The sequence below is a fragment of the Paroedura picta genome, chromosome 12 (assembly GCF_049243985.1).
Source record: "Paroedura picta isolate Pp20150507F chromosome 12, Ppicta_v3.0, whole genome shotgun sequence".
Classification (NCBI taxonomy): domain Eukaryota; kingdom Metazoa; phylum Chordata; class Lepidosauria; order Squamata; family Gekkonidae; genus Paroedura; species Paroedura picta.
This window is the reverse complement of record NC_135380.1, coordinates 34,142,528-34,161,867: the sequence shown is the minus strand read 5'-3', so window position 1 is coordinate 34,161,867 and position 19,340 is coordinate 34,142,528. Positions and strand designations below refer to the sequence as shown.

At 50.2% G+C, this 19,340-nt stretch overlaps 1 protein-coding gene across 3 annotated transcripts in view; it reads left to right on the top strand.

The window, feature by feature from the left end:
- Nucleotides 1-12,653: 12,653 nt before the first annotated feature.
- GARNL3 (GTPase activating Rap/RanGAP domain like 3) overlaps nt 12,654-19,340 on the top strand; it is a 120,051-nt gene continuing 113,364 nt past the window's right edge. For 2 of the 3 annotated variants that reach the window (XM_077306649.1, XM_077306648.1), the window contains exon 1: nt 12,655-12,816. In XM_077306649.1, the coding sequence (XP_077162764.1) occupies nt 12,719-12,816 (98 nt within the window). In that variant the 5' untranslated portion in view covers nt 12,655-12,718. Of the gene's footprint in view, nt 12,817-19,340 lie in introns of all 3 variants that reach the window. The other variant, XM_077306650.1, reaches the window with a different exon arrangement.

Here is a 19,340-nt window from a genome sequence, read left to right as displayed (position 1 = left end):
AAAATGTAACTGATGTCCTTCTGTTCTAACTTTTACATCTTCTCTATTGTCCTTGCTTTTTTGGGGGGAGGGGTTAATTCTTTTTTTCTCTTATAAAATGCAATACAATATTGAAAAAGAGCCAGCATGGTGTACTGGGCCCATTCCGCACAAATAGGATAATGCACTTCCAATGTGCTTTGGCAGCTGGATTTTCCTGTGCGGAACAGGAAAATCTACTTCTAAAGTTCATTGAAAGTGCATTATCTATTGTGTGCAGAATAGGCCCTGGTTAAGAGTGGTGGCTTCTAATCTGGTGAGCTGGGCTCCTCCACGTGCAGCCAGCTGGCTGACCTTGGTTCTGTCACAGAGCAGTAATATCAGGGTTCTCTTAGCTCCACATCTCTCACAGGGTGTCTATTGTGGGGAGTGGAAGGGAAGGCGATGGTAAGCAGCTTTGAGACTCCTTCGGGTGGTTAAAAGTTGTGTATAAAAGCCAGTTCTTATTCTTCTTCCTTTATTTCACTTGTCAGGGATTAAATGGCTGCTTTGGAAGGTAGATAGCCTGGTATTCTAGCCTGCCAGGGCCCCTCTCCTTTTTAACCTGCCCCCCTCCAAGGCTGTAATCTGAGGAAGTGCTGGCTCCTGCAATCGCCTTGCTGCTGCAGCAGCCTCATTGCTGTCGCTGTGCACAGGAAGCCACAACAACAACAGGAAGTCAGTGGAAAGAGCGAAAGTCATGCAAAGCTAAAGAGTCTGGTTTGGCCCCTCCGACACCACTAAGACAGTGCTGGCTCCTGCAGTCGCCTTGCATCCTTGTGGGAAGAGAGAGCCATTGCTCTCCGCTGAGATGGGGTGGCCTCCGCCTGCCCTCCCAGCCTGCTAGAGCGAACTGTTTCACTCCCTGCCTGGCCTTCAGCAGACGACAAGCGATCCTTTAAAAATATACATTGTGTACAAGGGGAATAACAGCCAGTCGTGCGCAAGGTCATTGCGAAGTAGTTTGCACCTGAGCATGATTCAGTCTTGTTTATTTACATGATATATTATTATCCTCTTTCAAAGAAAGAAAGAAAGAAAGAAAGAAAGAAAGAAAGAAAGAAAGAAAGAAAGAAAGAAAGAAAGAAAGAAAGAAAGAAAGAAAGAAAGAAAGAAAGAAAACATATATCACTTAAAATACCATTTTAAAAAAAACGTGCCAGGGAAGGGCAGAGGTCCCAGCAAGGTCTTCTTCCAGGTGTAATGGGAGAGGGCCTGGCTCATAGAATCATAGAATCATAGAGGTGGAAGGGTCCTCCCAGGGTCATCTAGTCCAACCCCCCCCCCCACAGAATGCAGGGAATTCACAACTACATTGCTTGTTCTTCTCCTCCTGCTCTCAGTTGTCAATGGGGGGAGGGGGGATTTCCAGCAGGAGTGGCTCCAGATGTGACTGTAGAGTGCCCAGCTGCTTCTCCACCAACTGTATCTGCTGTAGTGGTAATCGGCAGCTGAAAGGGACGCATCTCTCATCTGGACCAGGATTCCGGCACACTAAGCAGTGTTGCCAACAGGCCTGGAAAATACTGTGTTTTTCTCTTTCACCAAGATTTACATTTGGAAACGGACAGCAGAAGCATTTCATGGCAGGGAGGTAAATAGCTTTTTGCTGACCCAGTGGCTGTTAGGCACAAGAACAGACTGGGGTGAGGTTTGCCTGATCAGCTGGCAACCGTAACAACAACCTTTTGGCTTTCGCTGCCACAATTTTGGAGTCTCTGAAAGGTTAACACATGCCAATAGGGACATAAACCGAACTAGACAAAAGTTCTGTCTCATTATAAGCATGATGGGGACGGTGAATATATGCAAACAGCAACTCAGCAAAATGATCCAACCAGAGTGGGAGGGCACCACGCCCTACAGGAGACAAGCTGGCAAAACCAATAAAATTCACCAAAGAGAAACTAGGAGCAGCAAGTTGGCCACTTCCAGCTTCTCAGGAACTTGGGCTTGTGAGAACCAAACCTGCATCAGTCATCCAAATGTTTTCAGCCCCCCGGGGGACTTGTGCGAAGCTGGGGAACACGTATGTGTGCTCCTCTCTACACAGCAGACCTCCCTGTGTCCATGCAGCAGGAAGGGGAGTTAAGGGAGGGGTGCAAAACTTCCTCTTCAGATGGAGAGAAGGCGGCCAGCTCAAAGTGACTGTGCTCAGCATGGATGTTCTGCTTTAAGTGGGATTTCAGAAACAATACCTGGATCTGACCTACGAGCTGCTCTTCTTTTGTGTTTCAGGGGGTGCAGACGCATCGATCCACAATGGAACAGTTAGATTAGCATCCAGATTCGTGTCAGCCAGCACCTTAGAGTCCAAACAGATTTGAGCCTGAAAATCTTGTTCTCTAAGACTCTACTGGACTCCAGGCAAACCCTTCTGTTGTGCAATTCAGGTGGGTGGCCCTGTTGGTCTGAAGAAGAAGAACAGGGTTGGAATCCAGGGGCGCCTTGAAAGCCAGCAAAGTTTTATTCAAGGGATAAGCTTTTGTGCACAATCACACTTTGTCATATGCAACGAAACAGAATTTCCTCAACCATTATATATGGAGGTGTGTGTATTTGGGGGGGGGGGGGTGTTAGTTGCCAGGATGGGCATGTTAAGAGTCAAGAGATGCATAAGTAATTGGCTGCTGCCCTCTAATGTTGGTTTAGGGAACTGCGCTGACCCAGTTTCCCTTCTGAAAATGAGCAGGCGGTCCCAGTTTGCCTTTTCCTGAATTTTTTATTGTTTCTGAGAGCTGAAAGTGAGAGCTGATCACTTCCCACATGGACACACCTATATTATTTATATATAAGCAGTGAGAGCCAGCTTGATGTAATGGTTAAGATTGGTGGCTTCTAATCTGGAGGACCAGATTTGAGTTCCCACTCCATGAAGACAGCTGGGTGACCTTGGGCCAGTCACAGTTCTCTCAGAGCTTTCTCACCTCACCTTCCTTACAGGGTGTCCGTTGTGGGGAGAGGAAGGGAAGGCGATTGTCGGCTACTTTTAGACACATGAGGCCTGCTGGGAAACCTTGGGCCAGTCAGAGTTCTCTCAGCTTCACCTGCCTCACCGGGTGTCTGTTATGGGGAGACGAAGGGCAGGGTATTGTGAGCCGCTTTGAGACTCTTTTCGGTAGTATAACACCCTCCCCAGCTCTTCTCATTATTTGATCAATCATTTATGCATACATTTGCATATGGGTAGACATTTCATATTTTACAGGATTCACACACCTGCTGCAACAAGCTCCATCTTGGAAAGAGGCCGTGACTTAGTTGTTGAGCATCTGCTTTGCATGCAGAAGGCTCCAGGTTCAAGCCCCAACAACTCCAAGTGAAAGCATTAGGCAGGTGGTATTGTGAAAGACTTCTCTACCTGTGACTTTGAGACTACCAGTCTGAATAAACAGTACTGCCCTTGGCAGGCCAGTAATCTGATTCACTTGAAGGTGGGGGAATGCCGCTTATAACAGAGTGCTGGAAGAAGCATTGCCTTTGTGAGTACAAGAGGAGGAAGAATAGGTTTGAGAGACCTCTTCTAAGATGGTTTTGGAGCCACCATTCAAATTGAGAACCACCGAGCTGTAGTGGTTAAGAATGGTGGACTCTAATCTGGAGAACCAGGTTTGATTCCTTGCTTCTCTTCCACATGCAGCCAGTCACAGTTTTCACAGAACTGTTCTCTTAGAGCTCTCTCTGGCCCATCTACTACACAGGATGCATGTTGTGGGGAGAGGAAGGGAAAGGTGTTTGTAAGCCAGTTTGGTACTCCTTCGGGTAGTGAAAAGTGGGATATAAAACCCCCCAGCTCTTCTTCCCTTCTGGGTGTGAGATTAGGAGGAGCTCTCTTCTAAGGCAATTTTGGAGGGGCTTTCCCTCTGTGTGAGCTAGACGTAGGGATGAGAAGAGCTGATTTTTGTGCCCAGCTTTTTACTACCCAATGGCATCTCAAAGTAGCTTACAGTTCCCTTCCTCTCACCACAACAGACACCTTGTGAGGTAGGTGAGATGGAGAGAGCTCAGGGAGAACTGTAACTGGCCCAAGGTCACCTAGCTGGCTGCATGTGCAGCAGTGGGGAATCAAACCTGGTCCTCCAGATTAGAGGCCACTGCTCTTAACCACTACACCAAGCTGTTATAGAAAGAGGCCTTCCTTCCAATCTGAGAAAGATAGAATGCTTCTTCTAGGATCTCAGCCGATGTGTGGGTTTTTCAAAAAGTACCAGGCGTCATATCTTCCAGTATATTACAGATCAGAAGACAGGCGCAGGTGTGCATTTGCAGTCCCGCTTCCCATATTAAAGATCACTATCTCACCCTAGTATCTCCCTGTGGGCTGTCTGCTATATGAGTTCATTTATTTTTGCACTAGCCAGCCGCTCACTGGTTTCTGATGCCATTCCTTTGGCTCAAGTGATGGTGCGTTTCCCAAGGAATGGTTCATGGGAGTCCTCATTTTGCTACCGGGATGTCCTTGGTACGTGCCACCGAATGGCTTTCAGCAGCATTGACTGTCTTGATGTCGCCGTGGTTTTACTTCTGGAAATGGGGGTGTGGTAGGAGGGTGCCAAAGAACAGCGGCCCTGACAACCTACCCCCACAACGTTTTCAAAAGCCTCCGATCTCGCCTGAAGGATCAGCAGGGACAGGGTTTTCCCTGGGGCCTCTGTTCGGAAAAACAGGCAGGAGTCCTTGGTCAGTTGGAACACCTACAGCGTGCCGTTGGCGCCCACAGCAACCTCCCCACCTCGCCGGCCCAAGATCAAAGAAAGCCCTCCTGCAAATGCACATTTGAGAGATTTGAGGTCTGCTTATCGAGCATTCTGCAGATAAGACCCAAGGCAAGATTATACCGTGTACGGCGAGAGAAGTCAAAGGCAAAAGATTGGCTTGAAAGATTCGTCACGAGCAGGTTTCCGAGAAGCATGAGGAGGCGAAGGGCTGCTTGCAAAGGCTTAATCGTGACCTTGCCGTTATCCTTGGGCTGTGCCAGGTGTTCCCCGATTCAGCCGAGGGCTTTCTTCTCTCCGAGGGCATTAGGTGCGCAATCTCCATGTGTTTGGGAGGACCAGTCGGGAGGGGGCGGTATAGAAACCTCTTAAAATGAAAATAATAAAAATAAAGTACGGGGATAAAGCAAAGAATGCTTTGGCTTTAATCAAGCGTGTCGGCCTGAATGGGGTGAGGGTGGCCAGCTCTGGGTTGGGAGATACCTGGAGGTTTGGGGAATGGAGCCTAAGGAGGTCAGGATTTCGGGAGGGGCAGGAATTCAGTGGGGTACGGGGCCATAGAGGCCACCTTCCAAAGTGGCCCTTTTCTCCAGGGGAACTGATCTCAGATGGCCTGCCAGCTTGGTGTAGTAGTGGTTAAGGGTGGTGGCCTCTAATCTTCTGGTGGACAGGGTTTGATTCCCTGCTCTGACACTTGCAGCCAGCTGGGTGACCCTGGGCCCGTCCAAGTTCCCTCAGTGCTCTCTCAGCCTCACCTACCTCTAAGGACGCCTGTTGCGGGGAGAAGAAGGGAAGGCGATTGTAAGCCACTTTGACACATATGGCCTGCTGGGTGACCTTGGGCCAGTCACAATTCTCTCAGAGTCCTCTCAGCCCCACCTACTTACAGGGTGTCCATTATGAGAGAGGAAAGGAAGGTGATTCTAAGCCACTTTGAGACACGTGAGGCCTGCTGGGTGGCCCTGGGCCAGTTTCAGTTCTGTCAGAGCTGTCTCTGCCCCACTGATCTCACAGGGTGTCTGTGGTGGAGAAAGGAAGGGAAGGTGGATGAACTTGGGCCAGGTACAGTTCTCTCAAAGCTCTCCCAGCCTGATTTACTTCACTAGGTGTCTGTTGTGGGGAGAGGAAGGGAAGGCGATTGTAATCTGCTTTGAGACTCCTTCAGGTAGTAAAGAGTGGGGCATTAAAGAACAGCTCTTCCTCTTCTTCTGCTCTGTCACATGGAGGTCAGTTGCAATATTGGGAAATCTCCAGCCAACACCTGGAGGTTGGCAACCTTACTTGGGGCCCTAGACTTGCTGGGTGAAGGGCATGCACAGAAAGCCAACCCACCCCAGCAGGGTGTTTTTCACTTTCTGGGTGATTCTCCATAAAGGCCTGAGGTGAGGCTGGGCAGCTGCCTGCAACTGCTGGGCGCTTCTAGATTGGTGAGGGGGAAGCATGAGCAGAATGGCTGTCAAGGGGGGGGAGGGGGGGAGGCACAAAACGCCTGGAGGGTCACAAAACACGTTTCCACGCCCAGTATCCTCCTGGGACAGGGGCAGAGAAGGCATATTCTCTGGCACCCAAAGACAACTTCTCCTGAGATCTGAGCATCACTGACTCCAGGGAAGTGGAAGAAAGGCAGGAGCAACTCTGTGCTATGGGGAAGCAGCAACAAGTGGGTGCCAAGAAACAGGGCAGGGGTCAGCCTGACACCCACAGGCACCACGCTGGGGAACCACAGGCTAAAGAAGAAGGGCTGGTTTTTATACCCAACAACAACAACAACAAGGCTGTAATAGCATATAAAAGTACAATATAAGGAGGGAAAATGCAAAAGGATCCACTGCTATACAGAGAAAACAAAGGCAAAGATCATGCTTTAGGGCAGGGGTAGTCAAACTGCGGCCCTCCAGATGTCCATGGACTACAATTCCCAGGAGCCCTTGCCAACGTTTGCTGGCAGGGGCTCCTGGGAATTGTAGTCCATGGACATTTGGAGGGCCGCAGTTTGACTACCCCTGCTTTAGGGTAAGACATAATACATTCACGATTTCTCATGGCAAGATATGAAAACTGCAACTGGTTCAATTATATCAGGGTTCTGGGATGTCAAAAGAAACTGAATCTTATGTTCATCCGAATGCAGTTCTCTTTTACACAGCAGTGAGTTAAGAAATTTAGCTTGGATCGAGGAATAAAATGGACAATGGAAGAAAACATGTGTAATTGATTCTATGCAGCATTGTCCACAGGGGCACAACCTCGCTCAATGCGGGATCTGTTGAAATCTCCCATACAGCACAGCAGAAGGTAGAGCGTTAGTTCCAGCTAACATGAATGCTCTACGCTGTAGTGGGATGATTAGATGGTAGAAATATGCAGCTAGGGGCTGAGAGCTTGGTGAGATCCCCAAGCTCAATGGCAAGCAAACATTTCTAGATTTTTATACCCCACTTTTCACTGCCTGAAGGAGTCTCAAAGTGGCTTACAATCACCTATTCTTTCCCCACAATGGACACCCTGTGAGGCAGATGGGGCTGAGAGGGCTCTGGGAAAACTGTGACTGGTCCAAGGTCACCCAACAGGCCTCAGGTGTCTCAAAGCAGCTTACAATTGGCCCTCAGGCTCCCCCCCCTTCTATTATGACCGCCACTAATCTGCCTAATGCACTGGGTCCCAGTAAAAGTTGAGCTGAGGCTCCTTTGCAGTTCTATCGTATTATTATTGCTGTTATCATGTTGGGGTTATTGTTCCTGTACTGTTATTGCTGTTGTCACACGTGTTACCTCATGTTATCTGTATCTGTTTCCTGTTCCCCGTCAACTGCCCTGAGCCTTCGGGGGAGGGCAGTATATAAATATAAATAAATAATTAAATAAAATCGCCTACCCCTCCTCTCCCCACAACAGACACCCTATGAAGTAGGTGGGGCCGAGAGAGCTCTTCAAGAACTGTGCGTGTCCCAAGTTCACCCAGCTGCATGTGGAGAAACGAAGAATAGAGCCCCGCTCTTCCAATTACGGGCTGCTGCTCTTAACCCCCCATGCCACGCTGTCTTGAAAAAAAGCAGGCTGGGCGATAATGGCAAAACCGAGACTCCAACGCTGGCTTAAGGAGCAATTCTATCGGATGTGTTTCCATACCAACTGAGAGCTCTCTTTGTCGTGTGTAGGGAAGTGCCCACGCCAGACAGCAGAACTCAGACACAATTGAGTCCCAGTGAGCCTCCGTGAGGATTCTATGACAACCCCCCGCCCCTTTAATGTGTGTGGCTTTCAGGGATGTTTTTGTACACGTTGACATAAGAATGAAGTTTTAACCTGAGTGCTCGGGAACAGAGTGGCCGTAGCTTAGAGCAGGGTACTATGGCCCCCTCACTGGTGTTCAAAATGGCGGGTGGGGAAAACCCTTTCGTCCTGTGCTTGCCGTTTCTGGCTCTGCACAAAGAGGAAAGAGAAGGTTTAAATTTTAAAAAATTCTGTCATGTGAACAGGTTGACCTGCCCCCCTCTCAAAGTGGCCAGTGATGAGCCTGGAGGGGGTGGGCAGGTGAGGGGCCTGGCCATTGAAACCTTTGCCTCTAGAGCAGGGGTAGTCAAACTGCGGTCCTCCAGATGTTCATGGACTACATTTCCCATGAGCCCCTGCCAGCATTCGCTGGCAGGGGCTCATGGGAATTGTAGTCCATGGACATCTGGAAGGCTGCAGTTTGACTACTCCTGCTCTAGAGGCTCTTCTCACTTCTGGGGGGTGTGGCAGGGCAGCGTGGCCAGCTGTTATCGCTTCTTGGTACCATGAAGCTCCCCAAAAATATTTCAGCGGAACCTCCATGGTCAAAAGGTTGAAAAAAGTGTTCAACGGGGTGCTTTGCATGCAGAAGGTTCAAGGGTCAACCGCCAGCATCCCCAGTTTAAAAAGTCTCAGCCAAGGACGCTGGGAACTTTGTGACAAACGGGACTGCCAAGAAGAAGTTACCTTCTGTAGATTCTCTTTATTACGTTTGCTGTTTCCTAGCCATTTGTCTTGAGCAGAATACCAGGCCAAGTAGCTCTGCTTCTTCATAGCAGTCGCAGGGGCTACACAGCCAGGTTGTTGCAGCTGCTTTTCCCCAGTCTGAGAACTAAATTTCACACACACACACACAATTATGGTAAAGAGGCAATCCTCCAAAATCATTTAGGCCATTAAACTGGCCAATTTGCATTGTCAAACATGGGATCCATTCCAGTTCATTCCCTCGGCTCAGCTGGATGCATTCTAAATGTCCAGCACTGTCTAGATTACATTTCCTGCCTATTGCTCCTGTGCCCTTTGAAGCATCTGCTCAAGAAACTACAGCAAGAACTGACTCTGAGATTAGCCAAGTTCACAGCTGGATGCTAAAGACACATGGATGGAGCATCCTAAACGCACATAGCCCAAAGTAAGTCTCATGTTATTCAAAGTGGCTTAATCCCAGGGATGTGTCTTCAGGACTGCAGCAAAAATAAATGAAGTAGCAAGCCTCCTCTAATAACATCTCAAACTTATTTTCTATTATTTACTATATGCCTTTTAAAAACTGGAGGGGGTGTCAAGGAGGGGGGCAAGATCAGCCAGGAAGCAATCTCATCTGTAGGGCCGACAGTGGTTAGAATGTTGGTCTAGGGCCAAAGTGACCTAGCTGGGTAGTGACTCTCGCTTCCAGCCTAACCTACTGGGCAGGGTTGTTGTGAACCGGGATGCTGAACCGGGCAAAGAGGGGCCACCCTATTATTTTCCCTTTTCTGTTTGGGGCATCGAGTTGCAGGGGTCTCAATGTGTGTTTTTGTGTTGTCCTTGCATTCAGGGGCAGACAAGAAGCCAAAATAGGCCAAACATCTTCACCAGACAAACATACTGTTTTCCACAATCACAACCAGACTTGTGCTGAGCCTCAGATCTCCTTGCCGCCCCGCCATCTGACCCAGGAAGTGGATAAACAGTTTGGTGGTTGTGTAGTCATTGTGTTTGCTAGCTTAGGTTTCTTTATTGTTTGATCACATGGTAGATTTAGTCTCCCGGTCGGGTATACTGACTTTAAAAAACATAATTATTTTTGTTCGAGTCGTTCTCAAGGTGCAATGCATTTTTAATTTTTAAATAACTAGGAACTTGAGGGAGGGGATGAAAACGACAGCTCCCCTTTGGCGGTTGGGTGAAAAATGTATAGGTGGGAAAGACTTCCAGTCCAAATTGTTCAGCAGCTGTTAATGTTGCTCTCTACAAATGAATCCTGCCAGGCAAGATTTAAAAAAAACAAACAAACTTCATACTGAATAGTTGAAGGCTTTCAACTGCTGGAGTCGACGGACAGTCGTGGGTTGTTCGGGCTGTGTGGCCGTGATCTGATAGTCACCAGTAACTGTGCCTGGCATCTTCACAGGTAAAACACGACAAGATGGGAATCTTTCCATGCTGAAGAGTGGAGCGTGGGAACAGTTGCTGGGTATTTTATTTACTTCTTGGGTGCCAGGTGTAACGTCTGTTCCTGTCCTATCTGGGATTTTCTCAGGGAATGGACTGAAAGGAGGAAGTGCTTTTCTTGTGCCTGGATGGAGTTCATTAGCAAGTCCATTAGGAAGTGTCTCCCCTGGGTCTGGATGGAGTTCATTGGACAGTCCATTAGCTGTGAGGTGTTTTTAGTGTCCCATGGTTATTTATTGTTGTTCAGGGTTGGTAGCCAGGTTTTGTTGGTGTTCAGTCTCTCTTCTTTTCGGTTGAAACTCCATTGTTTTTTGTGAATTTCAGTGGGTTCCCTGTATAGTCTAGCATAGTATTTCTGTGTCTTCAAATAGAATACTATGTCCAGGTGGGTTTAGAGTGTCCCAGCCTCCCCTTATTTGTTTCTGACTGGGAATGACTGTTTTTCTTTACTTTTCTTTAAGTAGATGGTCATGGAGTGGTGCACTGTATAAAGGAGGCTCATATGGTTCTGAGAGGTATACTGTCTCTGAACATGGATTTTCTGTTTAATGGTTACAGCAAACGGCTACTAACAGGCTCTCCTGTGTGGGTTTTTTTTCTTCTCCCATCACCACTACAGGTACTGAAGGAATGAACCACAGGTAGAGAAACATCAAATCAGATAAAAGGTCCTTCCAGTCCAATAGCCTGTTCCCAAGACTGGCTGGGCAGGTGCTTCCAAGTTCAACCTGTATTGCTTCCCAGCAATTGCCACTCAAAGGTATAGTGCTCCTGAACCTGGGGGTTCCATGTAGCCATTTCTGGCTAATAGTCATTGACAGATTTCTCTTTGATAATTCGTTATCTACCCTCAGAGCCATTTAAGGGAGCAGCCACTGCGAACAGCTTGTGGCAATGAATTCCATACAAGGACCTAATTCCGCACGAGAAGAACATAGGTTCAGAACAAAAGATCAGAACGGCTGGTTAGCTTCCATTCCCCATCTGTTCGGCAAACCCGTTTCTATGGAGCGACGGCCTCCAAAGTCAGCCTGTCAATCCAGACGTAGCTCCCAGCCACAGTCAGCCCCCAACCATGTCAGTCCTCCCCCACCTTGACTCCCAAAGCTGGTTTCCCTGGCAATGACAAAAGGGGAGGTGTGAATCCCCCTATGGCCAAACTGTGGCTCTCTAGATGCCCATGGATTACAACTCACATGCTGGCAGGGGCTCATGGGAGATGTAGTCCATGGACATCTGGAGAAGGCCAGTTTGACAACTCCTGCCATATGGGCTGCAAAGGTGGCTACCTGAAGGCCTGTTATGGGCTCTTTTGCCTTCTGAAGGGGAATGGATGGCCACCGCAGACAGGTCCTTCTCAGTGGTGCCTCCTTCATCGTTCAAACCCCCCCCCCATAAATCCATTTTGCCCTCCTAGTCTCTTGAACCCAGGATGCTACAGAGAGGGGCCACTCTATTAACTTTTCTCTCTGGGGCATCAAGTTGCAGAGGTCTCATTGTGTATTTTTGTGTTGTCATTGCATTCAGGGGCAAATGGGGAAGTCAAAATATCCCAGTTAGAAGGGAAGATATGGCTCAGTGGTAGAGCGTCTGCTTCAGTGGTGTGCAGAAGGACCCCAGGTTCGATCCCTGACATCTCCAGTTAAAAGTTCTGGCAGGAAGTGATGCCAAAGAGCTCTGCCAGACTTGGATGGACCAAGGGTCTGATTCTGTTTCACATGTGGCCCACATCCCTTCAGAAGATGAAAAGTTGGTTCTTATTCCCCACTTTTCCCTACCCAAAGGAGTCTCAAAACAGCTTACATTCGCCTTCCCTTCCTCTCCGCACAACAGGCACTCTTTGAAGTAGGTGAGGCTGAGAGAGCTCTGAGAGAACTGTGACTGGCCCAAGGTCACCTGGCTGGCTGGCTGGGGAGTGGGGAATCCAACCTGGCTCACCAGATTAGAGGCTGCTGCTGGCCCTTGGACTTGCATGCTTAACCACTTTGGACCTGGGCAGTTTGCAAGGAATGACAGGCGTTCCTCCAGTCCCCCACCAGTACCCCTGTGGGAACGGCAGCTCGGGCGGGGGATCTCGATGGCCCTGTGCCATGCCTCCCCTCCCTGCCCAAGACTTCTCCAGGCCAATGTTGGCAACCGGAAAGTTTCCCGGCGACCAGCCTCGCCGGCAGAGGGTCCGAGTTGCAAGTGAGCGGTCCGCCAGCTCCGACGCCTCTCCTTGTCCCTGCTCGGCAGGGATCGTCCCCCACCGACCCGGAGGTTCTCTGAGCATGTGCAGAGGGCCGCGGCCTCCGGGCTGCCGCGGGCACCGGGACCGGGCTTGGAGGCTTCCCTAACTGCCTTCGGGGCAGGCTCTCGCTCCAGGGGGGTCACGGCGGGCCCTCGCCTCCCCCAGCGGCGGCGCCTCCTCCTCCTCCTCCGCGCGCCCCTCGCCAGAGCTGGGCGGATCCAGCCGCTCGGGGGGGGGGGGGGGACCGAGGCGGCCGGACAGCCGAGCGAGCCGAGCCGAGGCAGCCAAGCGCGGGGAGCCGCGGGTCGCGCGGGGCTCGGCGGACGATGGCTTTGGAGGCGGCGCCCTTATCCCGCTTGCGGAGCCGCCGCGCCGCCCTGCTCCGGAAGGGAGTCAGCTTCGACAGCGAGCCCGAGAACGACAAGTAAGCCGGGGGGGGGGGGGAGTGCGGCGACTGGCAGCTTCCGATGGGGGACTGGGCATCGGCGGCCAGCCCCGGCTCCCGCTCCCCGCTCACCTGCCGGACTGCAGCAGCCCGCGCCGCCCTCCGTGCCCGGGGGCCGCGGAGACCTGCCTGGCTGCCTGCCTGCGTTGCGCGCCCCGCGAAGCCCAGCGCCTCCCCGGCTGGGGCAGGAGCAGGAGGCCGGCGAAAGTCTCCCTGCAGGCTGGCTGCTCCGTGGGTAGAGCCCGGGTGGCCGCTCGGGGCTGCGGGGACGAGGGAGCGGGGCTGGCGGCGCGCCGAGGGCCACGAGTCGTCTTGGCCCCGGGCCCGGCCCTGGCCCCGGCCCGCCGCACAGCGCCCGGCCCGAAGTGGCCGACTTCTGGAAGTGCCCCGGGCCAAGTCCGCTCCGGGGCCAGCTGGCTCAGCATTCGGGGATCTGGACTAGACCCTCGGCGGTACGGGAGGGGGGGTCGTCCTAACACCGCCTGCCTTCTTGTCGGAGATGGCAGGGCTTGAACCTGGGACCTTCCGCTGCTGGAGAGCTGCTCTTTGGATTGCCAACTCTGGGGTGGGAAAACCCGGGGGACTTTGGGGGTGGAGCCGTGAGTGGGCGGGATTTGGGGTGGGACAGGGACTCAATGGAGTCCAATGCGATAGAGTCCACCCTCCAAAGCTGCCGGTTTCACCAGGGGAATTGATTTTTTTTTAGTCTGGAGGTGAGCTGTAATTCCAGGAGATCCCCACACCCCACCCCTAGCTGCAGCCCTCCCTTAATACAGGATCTGCTTAAAAAGAAGCAACGAAGAGCTGGGTTATTTATACCCCACTTTTCACTACCTGAAGAAGTCCTAAAGCAGCTTACCAACATCTTGCCCTTCCTCTCCCCACAGCAGACACCCTGTGAGAGAGCTCTAAGAGAACAGCTCTGAGAGAACAGTGACTAGCTCAAGGTCACCCAGCTGGCTGCAGGTGGAGGAGAGGGGAATCCAACCCGGCTCCCCAGATTAGAGCCCCCTGCTCTTTAACCACTACACCATGCTGGCTGTCATGGCAAGGAGTCCCACTTTTGATCTGGGAGACGCCGAGATCCTCCCTGCTTTATCTTAAAGCTCACTGCAGTTTTTAACCCCGACTGAAAGTGCCAAACAGGAGCAGGATTGCGCAGTGTCTGTGAAACCAGCAGAGGAAATTAAATCAGTGGGGGGTTATCCTCTCGGAAGAGAGGGGGTGGGTGTGAAACGGAAAAAGGCTCGGACAAATTTGTGCTCAGTCAGCACCTGTTAGCCCGGATAGTTCAATGGAGCCTCCATGGGTGGAAGATGTCTGCCTCTGCTTCTCAGACGGTGGGAATAAATCACAGAGAGGGGGTTTTATCACCTGGACACCCCTGCCGGTGAGCATTTGTCAGAAGCCCCTTGCTGGCTGTCAGGGGAGAGAGGATGCTGTGCGACTGAACCATTGGTCTGACTGAGCAAAGTGCTTCATATATTCCAGCATGAAAATTGGGGGGGGGGGAACATCCTGTTAACCTGGAGCAAGGCTCATACCACAGCCGACTCTCCAAAGCTGAAGAAGCATAAGAAGCATAAGAAGAAATTAGAAGCCTGCAGATACAGACTGCATTTCCTTCTCCCCCCAGGGAATTTTAGCCAGCCTTCAAAAAATAAATAAATCTGTTATTATGCAGTCACAGCTCATCCTGTGAGGTCAAGGAAGGCACAACGTGCTCAGGCATCTCCGTGTAATTGCTGTCAGTCTCCCTCTACTGGGATTGTGGTTCAGTGGTTGGGCAACTGCCTTGTGTGCAGAAGGTCCCAGGTTCAATCCGTGGCAGCTGCAGTTTTTAAAGAGAACTCAGAGAGGAGTGCAGGGAAAGACTTTCCTCTGAGATTCTGGAAAGTTGCTGCCAGTTGGAATAAGCAATATGAAGCTAGAGAAACCAGTGGCCAGGTCTGCTATATGGCAGTTTCATGTGAAACACTTCGGCTCAGCACTTGCATGCTGGAAGTCCCAGGTTCAATTCCTGTTATGGTGGTCAGAAGGAGATGGGCACTTTCTTCACGCACTAAATAATGCACTTTCAATCCACTTTGCAACTGGGAAATATACATCGAAAGTGCACTATCCAACATGTGGAGGATGATGGGTTGCTGATGTGGATTGAAACTGCATTATTTAGCATGTGAGGAAGCTAAGCTTTTGAAGCCTGATGGGATGAGGCCTTGATGGGTGTGGCCTGTTGTGATGGTTACCTGTGCTAGCGGACAGGCATCCTCCTCTTACTTTGTGCTCTGGAGTTCATCCATTCTGGGGCTGAGTGCTTGGGGAACCATGACTGAAATCACATCTTCCCCCAAGCAGATTGGCAACCTGGACTGGAACTCAGGTCTCCGGGCCATAGGAAGTCAGGCAAGAATAACAGTGGCAGAGGTCATTATGACAGAGCGAATCCAAAAGAAGACAATTATGGGAGAGCTGTGCTGTCCACAGCAGGGACAGACCGAAAGGAGGTCAGAATAGACATTCATGCAGAGACAGAGCGGGCACCCTCTTCTATGAATGAGCATTTTTGGACATTCAGTAGCTTTCCTCTCTGTCATCCACACTCCAGTCCAACCTTCCTTCTGCATTCTGGGAAGGCATCTTGACAAGGGATTTTCCTCCTCTCTCAGGCCGATCCTCTGCCTGGATGGGCCAATGATCTGAATTAAGGCAGGTTTTGTATCTGTGTGGATTGGCTTGCCAACCATGGCTTGTGTTAACTATGGTTTGATGTGACGTCTGGGTTGGCGAAGAAGAAGAAGAGTTGGTACTTATATGCCGCTTTTCCCTAACCACTACACCAAACTGGCTCTCCAAAGCCCCAGTGGGGCCATTGATGTGCCTCTGGAGTATGCGGCAGCATGAAAATAGGAGGAAAGTTGTGGGCTTGCATGAAAAATAAAAGGAGAAACTGCTCACTTGTGATTTTGTGGTCCAAGGCTCTTTCCTGCCTGGCATTAAAAGAGCCAGCTTGGTGCAGTGGTTAAGAGTGGCAGACACATGATCCAGAGAACTAGGTTTGATTCCCCACTCCTCCACCTACAGTCAGCTGGGTGACTTTGAGCCGTGTACAGTTCTCTCAGAGCTCTCTCAGCCCCACTCCCCTCACAGTGAAGTGAGGAAGTGAGGAAGGGAAGGTGATCACAGGGCGCTCTGAGACTCCTTTGAGTAGTGAAAAGCAGGACAAAGAACCCAGCTGCTCTTTTGATTCTGAAAGCTGATGCCTCAGTTTGGGTTTTGAACAATAGTACAAAATGGGGGTTGAGATCATGTCTGAATGGGATCTTCTCTGACATCCCCTGGAGCGGCAGCATAGGGAGTTTCTAGATGAATGCAAAAACCTGTTCTTTGGAGAGGGACATTAGCATTGCTATGCAGCAACACCTTGCCTGAAAGCAAATATCCTATACCTAATCTCTCCACCACCCCAATATTTCAAGGAAAGAAATGGTACGCTCTCCTTGAACAGGCTCTTTCCAACTCTGAACAGCCTTTGGAAGTTTAAAATAATGTTGGTAATTCAGGGTTTGGGGTTTTTTTTAGAATGCAAATTGGTTACGTAGATTGCGTTCAGATGTCACCTGTCATTGCAGATAAGCAAAAAACGTGCAAGCTGGTGTGTTGCCAGGCTCTCCCGTGGCCCTCCCTCCCTCCCTCCCTGTGGCTCCTTTCCCTCCACTGAACATCACAGTTAAACGCCCACAGTGCAATCCTAAAGAAGAAGAAGAAGAGTTGGTTCTTATTTGCTGCTTTTCTCTACCCAAAGGAGGCTCAAAGCAGCATACATTCGCTTTCCCTGTCCTCCCCCCACAACAGACAGAGGTAGGTGAGGCTGAGAGAAGAAGAAGAAGAAGAAGAAAGAGTTGGTTCTTATTTGCTGCTTTTCTCTACCCGAAGGAAGCTCAAAGCGGCTTACAGTCGCCTTCCCTTTCCTCTCCCCACTACAGACACCCTGTGAGATGGGTGAGGCTGAGAGAGCCCTGATATCACTGCCCGGTCAGAACAGTTTTCTCAGTGCCGTGGCGAGCCCAAGGTCACCCAGCTGGCTGCATGTGGGGGAGTGCAGAATCGAATCCGGCATGCCAGATTAGAAGTCCGCACTCCTAACCACTACACCAAACTGGATCTCAGTTGCAAATGAAATTGGAAGGATGTAACTCTGTTTAGGATTGTACTGTGTGGTCCTCTCCGTGTGACAAAGGGATGCAGGGGCGAGGTTAGGGTGCAGCTAGGCATACAGAATCACTCTCCTCCTGAGCTCAGTGGGATTTTCTTCCCAGTACATGCGCACGCGATTATGCCCTTAGTTTCAGGCTGAGGAGGAGGATCATCACCTTTATAGTATATAGCCAAAGGCTGTGACAGAACAAGAATTAATCAAGAAAAGTAGAAAACAGTACTTCTCAGCATGCTATGTAAAATTGGCAAAAATAAAGCAAAATGCATTGTGATGAGATATGTACGGTCCACATTTCAGATGGGTGCCTCTCATGAAAAGTCCTTTGGCTTGGATCTTCCTGGCAGCCAGAGCAAAAAGTGCCGTCCTTTGTGAGATGTGGGAGTCACTATATCTGATAACAGAGAGGTTAACTTGTCAGGATCAGAGAGAAGGTGTGAATTATCTTGGCAAGGAATTTGTCTCTAGGTTCTGAGTGCAAGAAACGGGCCAGAGCAGAGGAGGGGGGAGCTTCCAGAACTGAATTCCCACACGTGCAGTGGCATTGCGTAATGGCGCTCCTTAGCCTGGGTTTAATGCAGGCTTAAAGGCCCTGTTAGTGGGGAGGGGGATGAACTTTGGTTAGCAGATGCCCCCCCCCAGTCCCATCCCATCCCATGTGTAACTTGTGCTTGTGTTTCACTGGGATTCTTGGATCCAGGGGACAGGCACGGACAGAGAGAAATGTGCTGGCCAGCCGGGCAAGAGCTCAGGTTTGTGTACGTTTCCCCTTAAGCCACATACAGGTGACTTTTGAGGGCAGCCAGGTTTTAAAATGCCAGGTTGAAATGACGAATGCTGTTTTTCCAAGTGGGGCGAGCCTGCTTCAGTCTTCTCAAGCACAGGGATAGGGAATAGCTAGATCCGTTGGACTGGACTGTTTTGGAAGTGATAGGCCTTGGCAGTCGTCACCTGAGAAGCTGCCCTGCAGGCTTTAAGGGAATCTTGAGGCCAAAGTTTGATGGAAAACATGTTGGCGAAGCAGGTTAGATAAGTGGGGCTGAAGGGATCATGGGAAGGATTTTAGCAGAGCCGGCTAGCCAAAGTGGTAATCACACGGGTTGGAATTGGGTGAAAGCGGCTAAACCAGATTTGTTTTTGGTTTTTTTCAGGGCCCCCTTTAAAGTTAAGTATGCCAACTTGAGTTGCAAAGCCCCAGGTGGCACCTGGAGATCTCCTGCTATTACATTCATCTCCAAATAATCAAGATCAGCTTCCCCTGGGAAAAATGGCTGCTTAGGGGGGTGGCCTCTATGGCAATATACTCTGCTGAGTCCCAAACCCTGACCTCCCCAGGCTCTCCTCCCAAAATCCTCAGGTATTTCCCAACCCAGAACTGGCAACCCTTGTGCCAACAAAGCCTGGAGACAAAAGTCCTGTACTTTTAATAGAGGCAACAGGAATGGGAATGGGCAGCTGAAGGATTTCGTGGCATGGAGGCAAGGAACACCACCTGGTCTACAGCACCCTGTCAAGACACTGTAAAAGGGACAGGGCACTTTTAACTATGCTTGTTGGCAATCCCAATTAAGGTAGGCCAAACTGTGGCTCTCCAGATGTCCATGGACGACAATTACCATGAATCCTTGCCTGTTTGGCCACCCCTACCCTAGAATGTCCTTCTGACACTTATGTTGTGAATTTCTGCTGGAGCCACTATTGATTATTGTGTCCTCCTGTTATCATTTTGAGCAATGGCTCCGGTCCCTTCCCCTCTAACTACTGCATGCAAATCTGGAATCTGGCAGGTGCCATTTTTCCTAGCACTGAGATGGGGAAAACTTTACTTGTTCAATTTCAATTTGTCACGCAGTTTTGATAGTTACCAGGAATCCTGCCAGACAGAAAAAGAGGCTCTTTTATATTTCCCCTGTTTTCCTGGTCTGGTAATAATTTGCAGGATACAGACTAATCTAACTTTGCTATTTCCTTGTGCGACATTTCCTCTCCTCGTTTGTTTAATGAGTTGTTTTTCAGAAGACTAAATGGAAAGATCTTCTCTCTCCCCCCCCCCTCCTTTTATGTTTTTGGCATCTACATATTTGAAGTTCCTGGAAATTACAATCATAACTTTGGCAGCGGATTTGTTGCAATGTGGCTTTGGGGTCTTTTCAATCAGCCAGTGGCAAAAGTGGATGGCCACATTTCACTGGTGCCAAGGAAGGAATCTGCTGGTTTGATGGCCTCATGCATGCCTCATAATTAGCGCAATCCTGGTTTCAGTGCCTTGTGTCCTCATGCCAAGAGA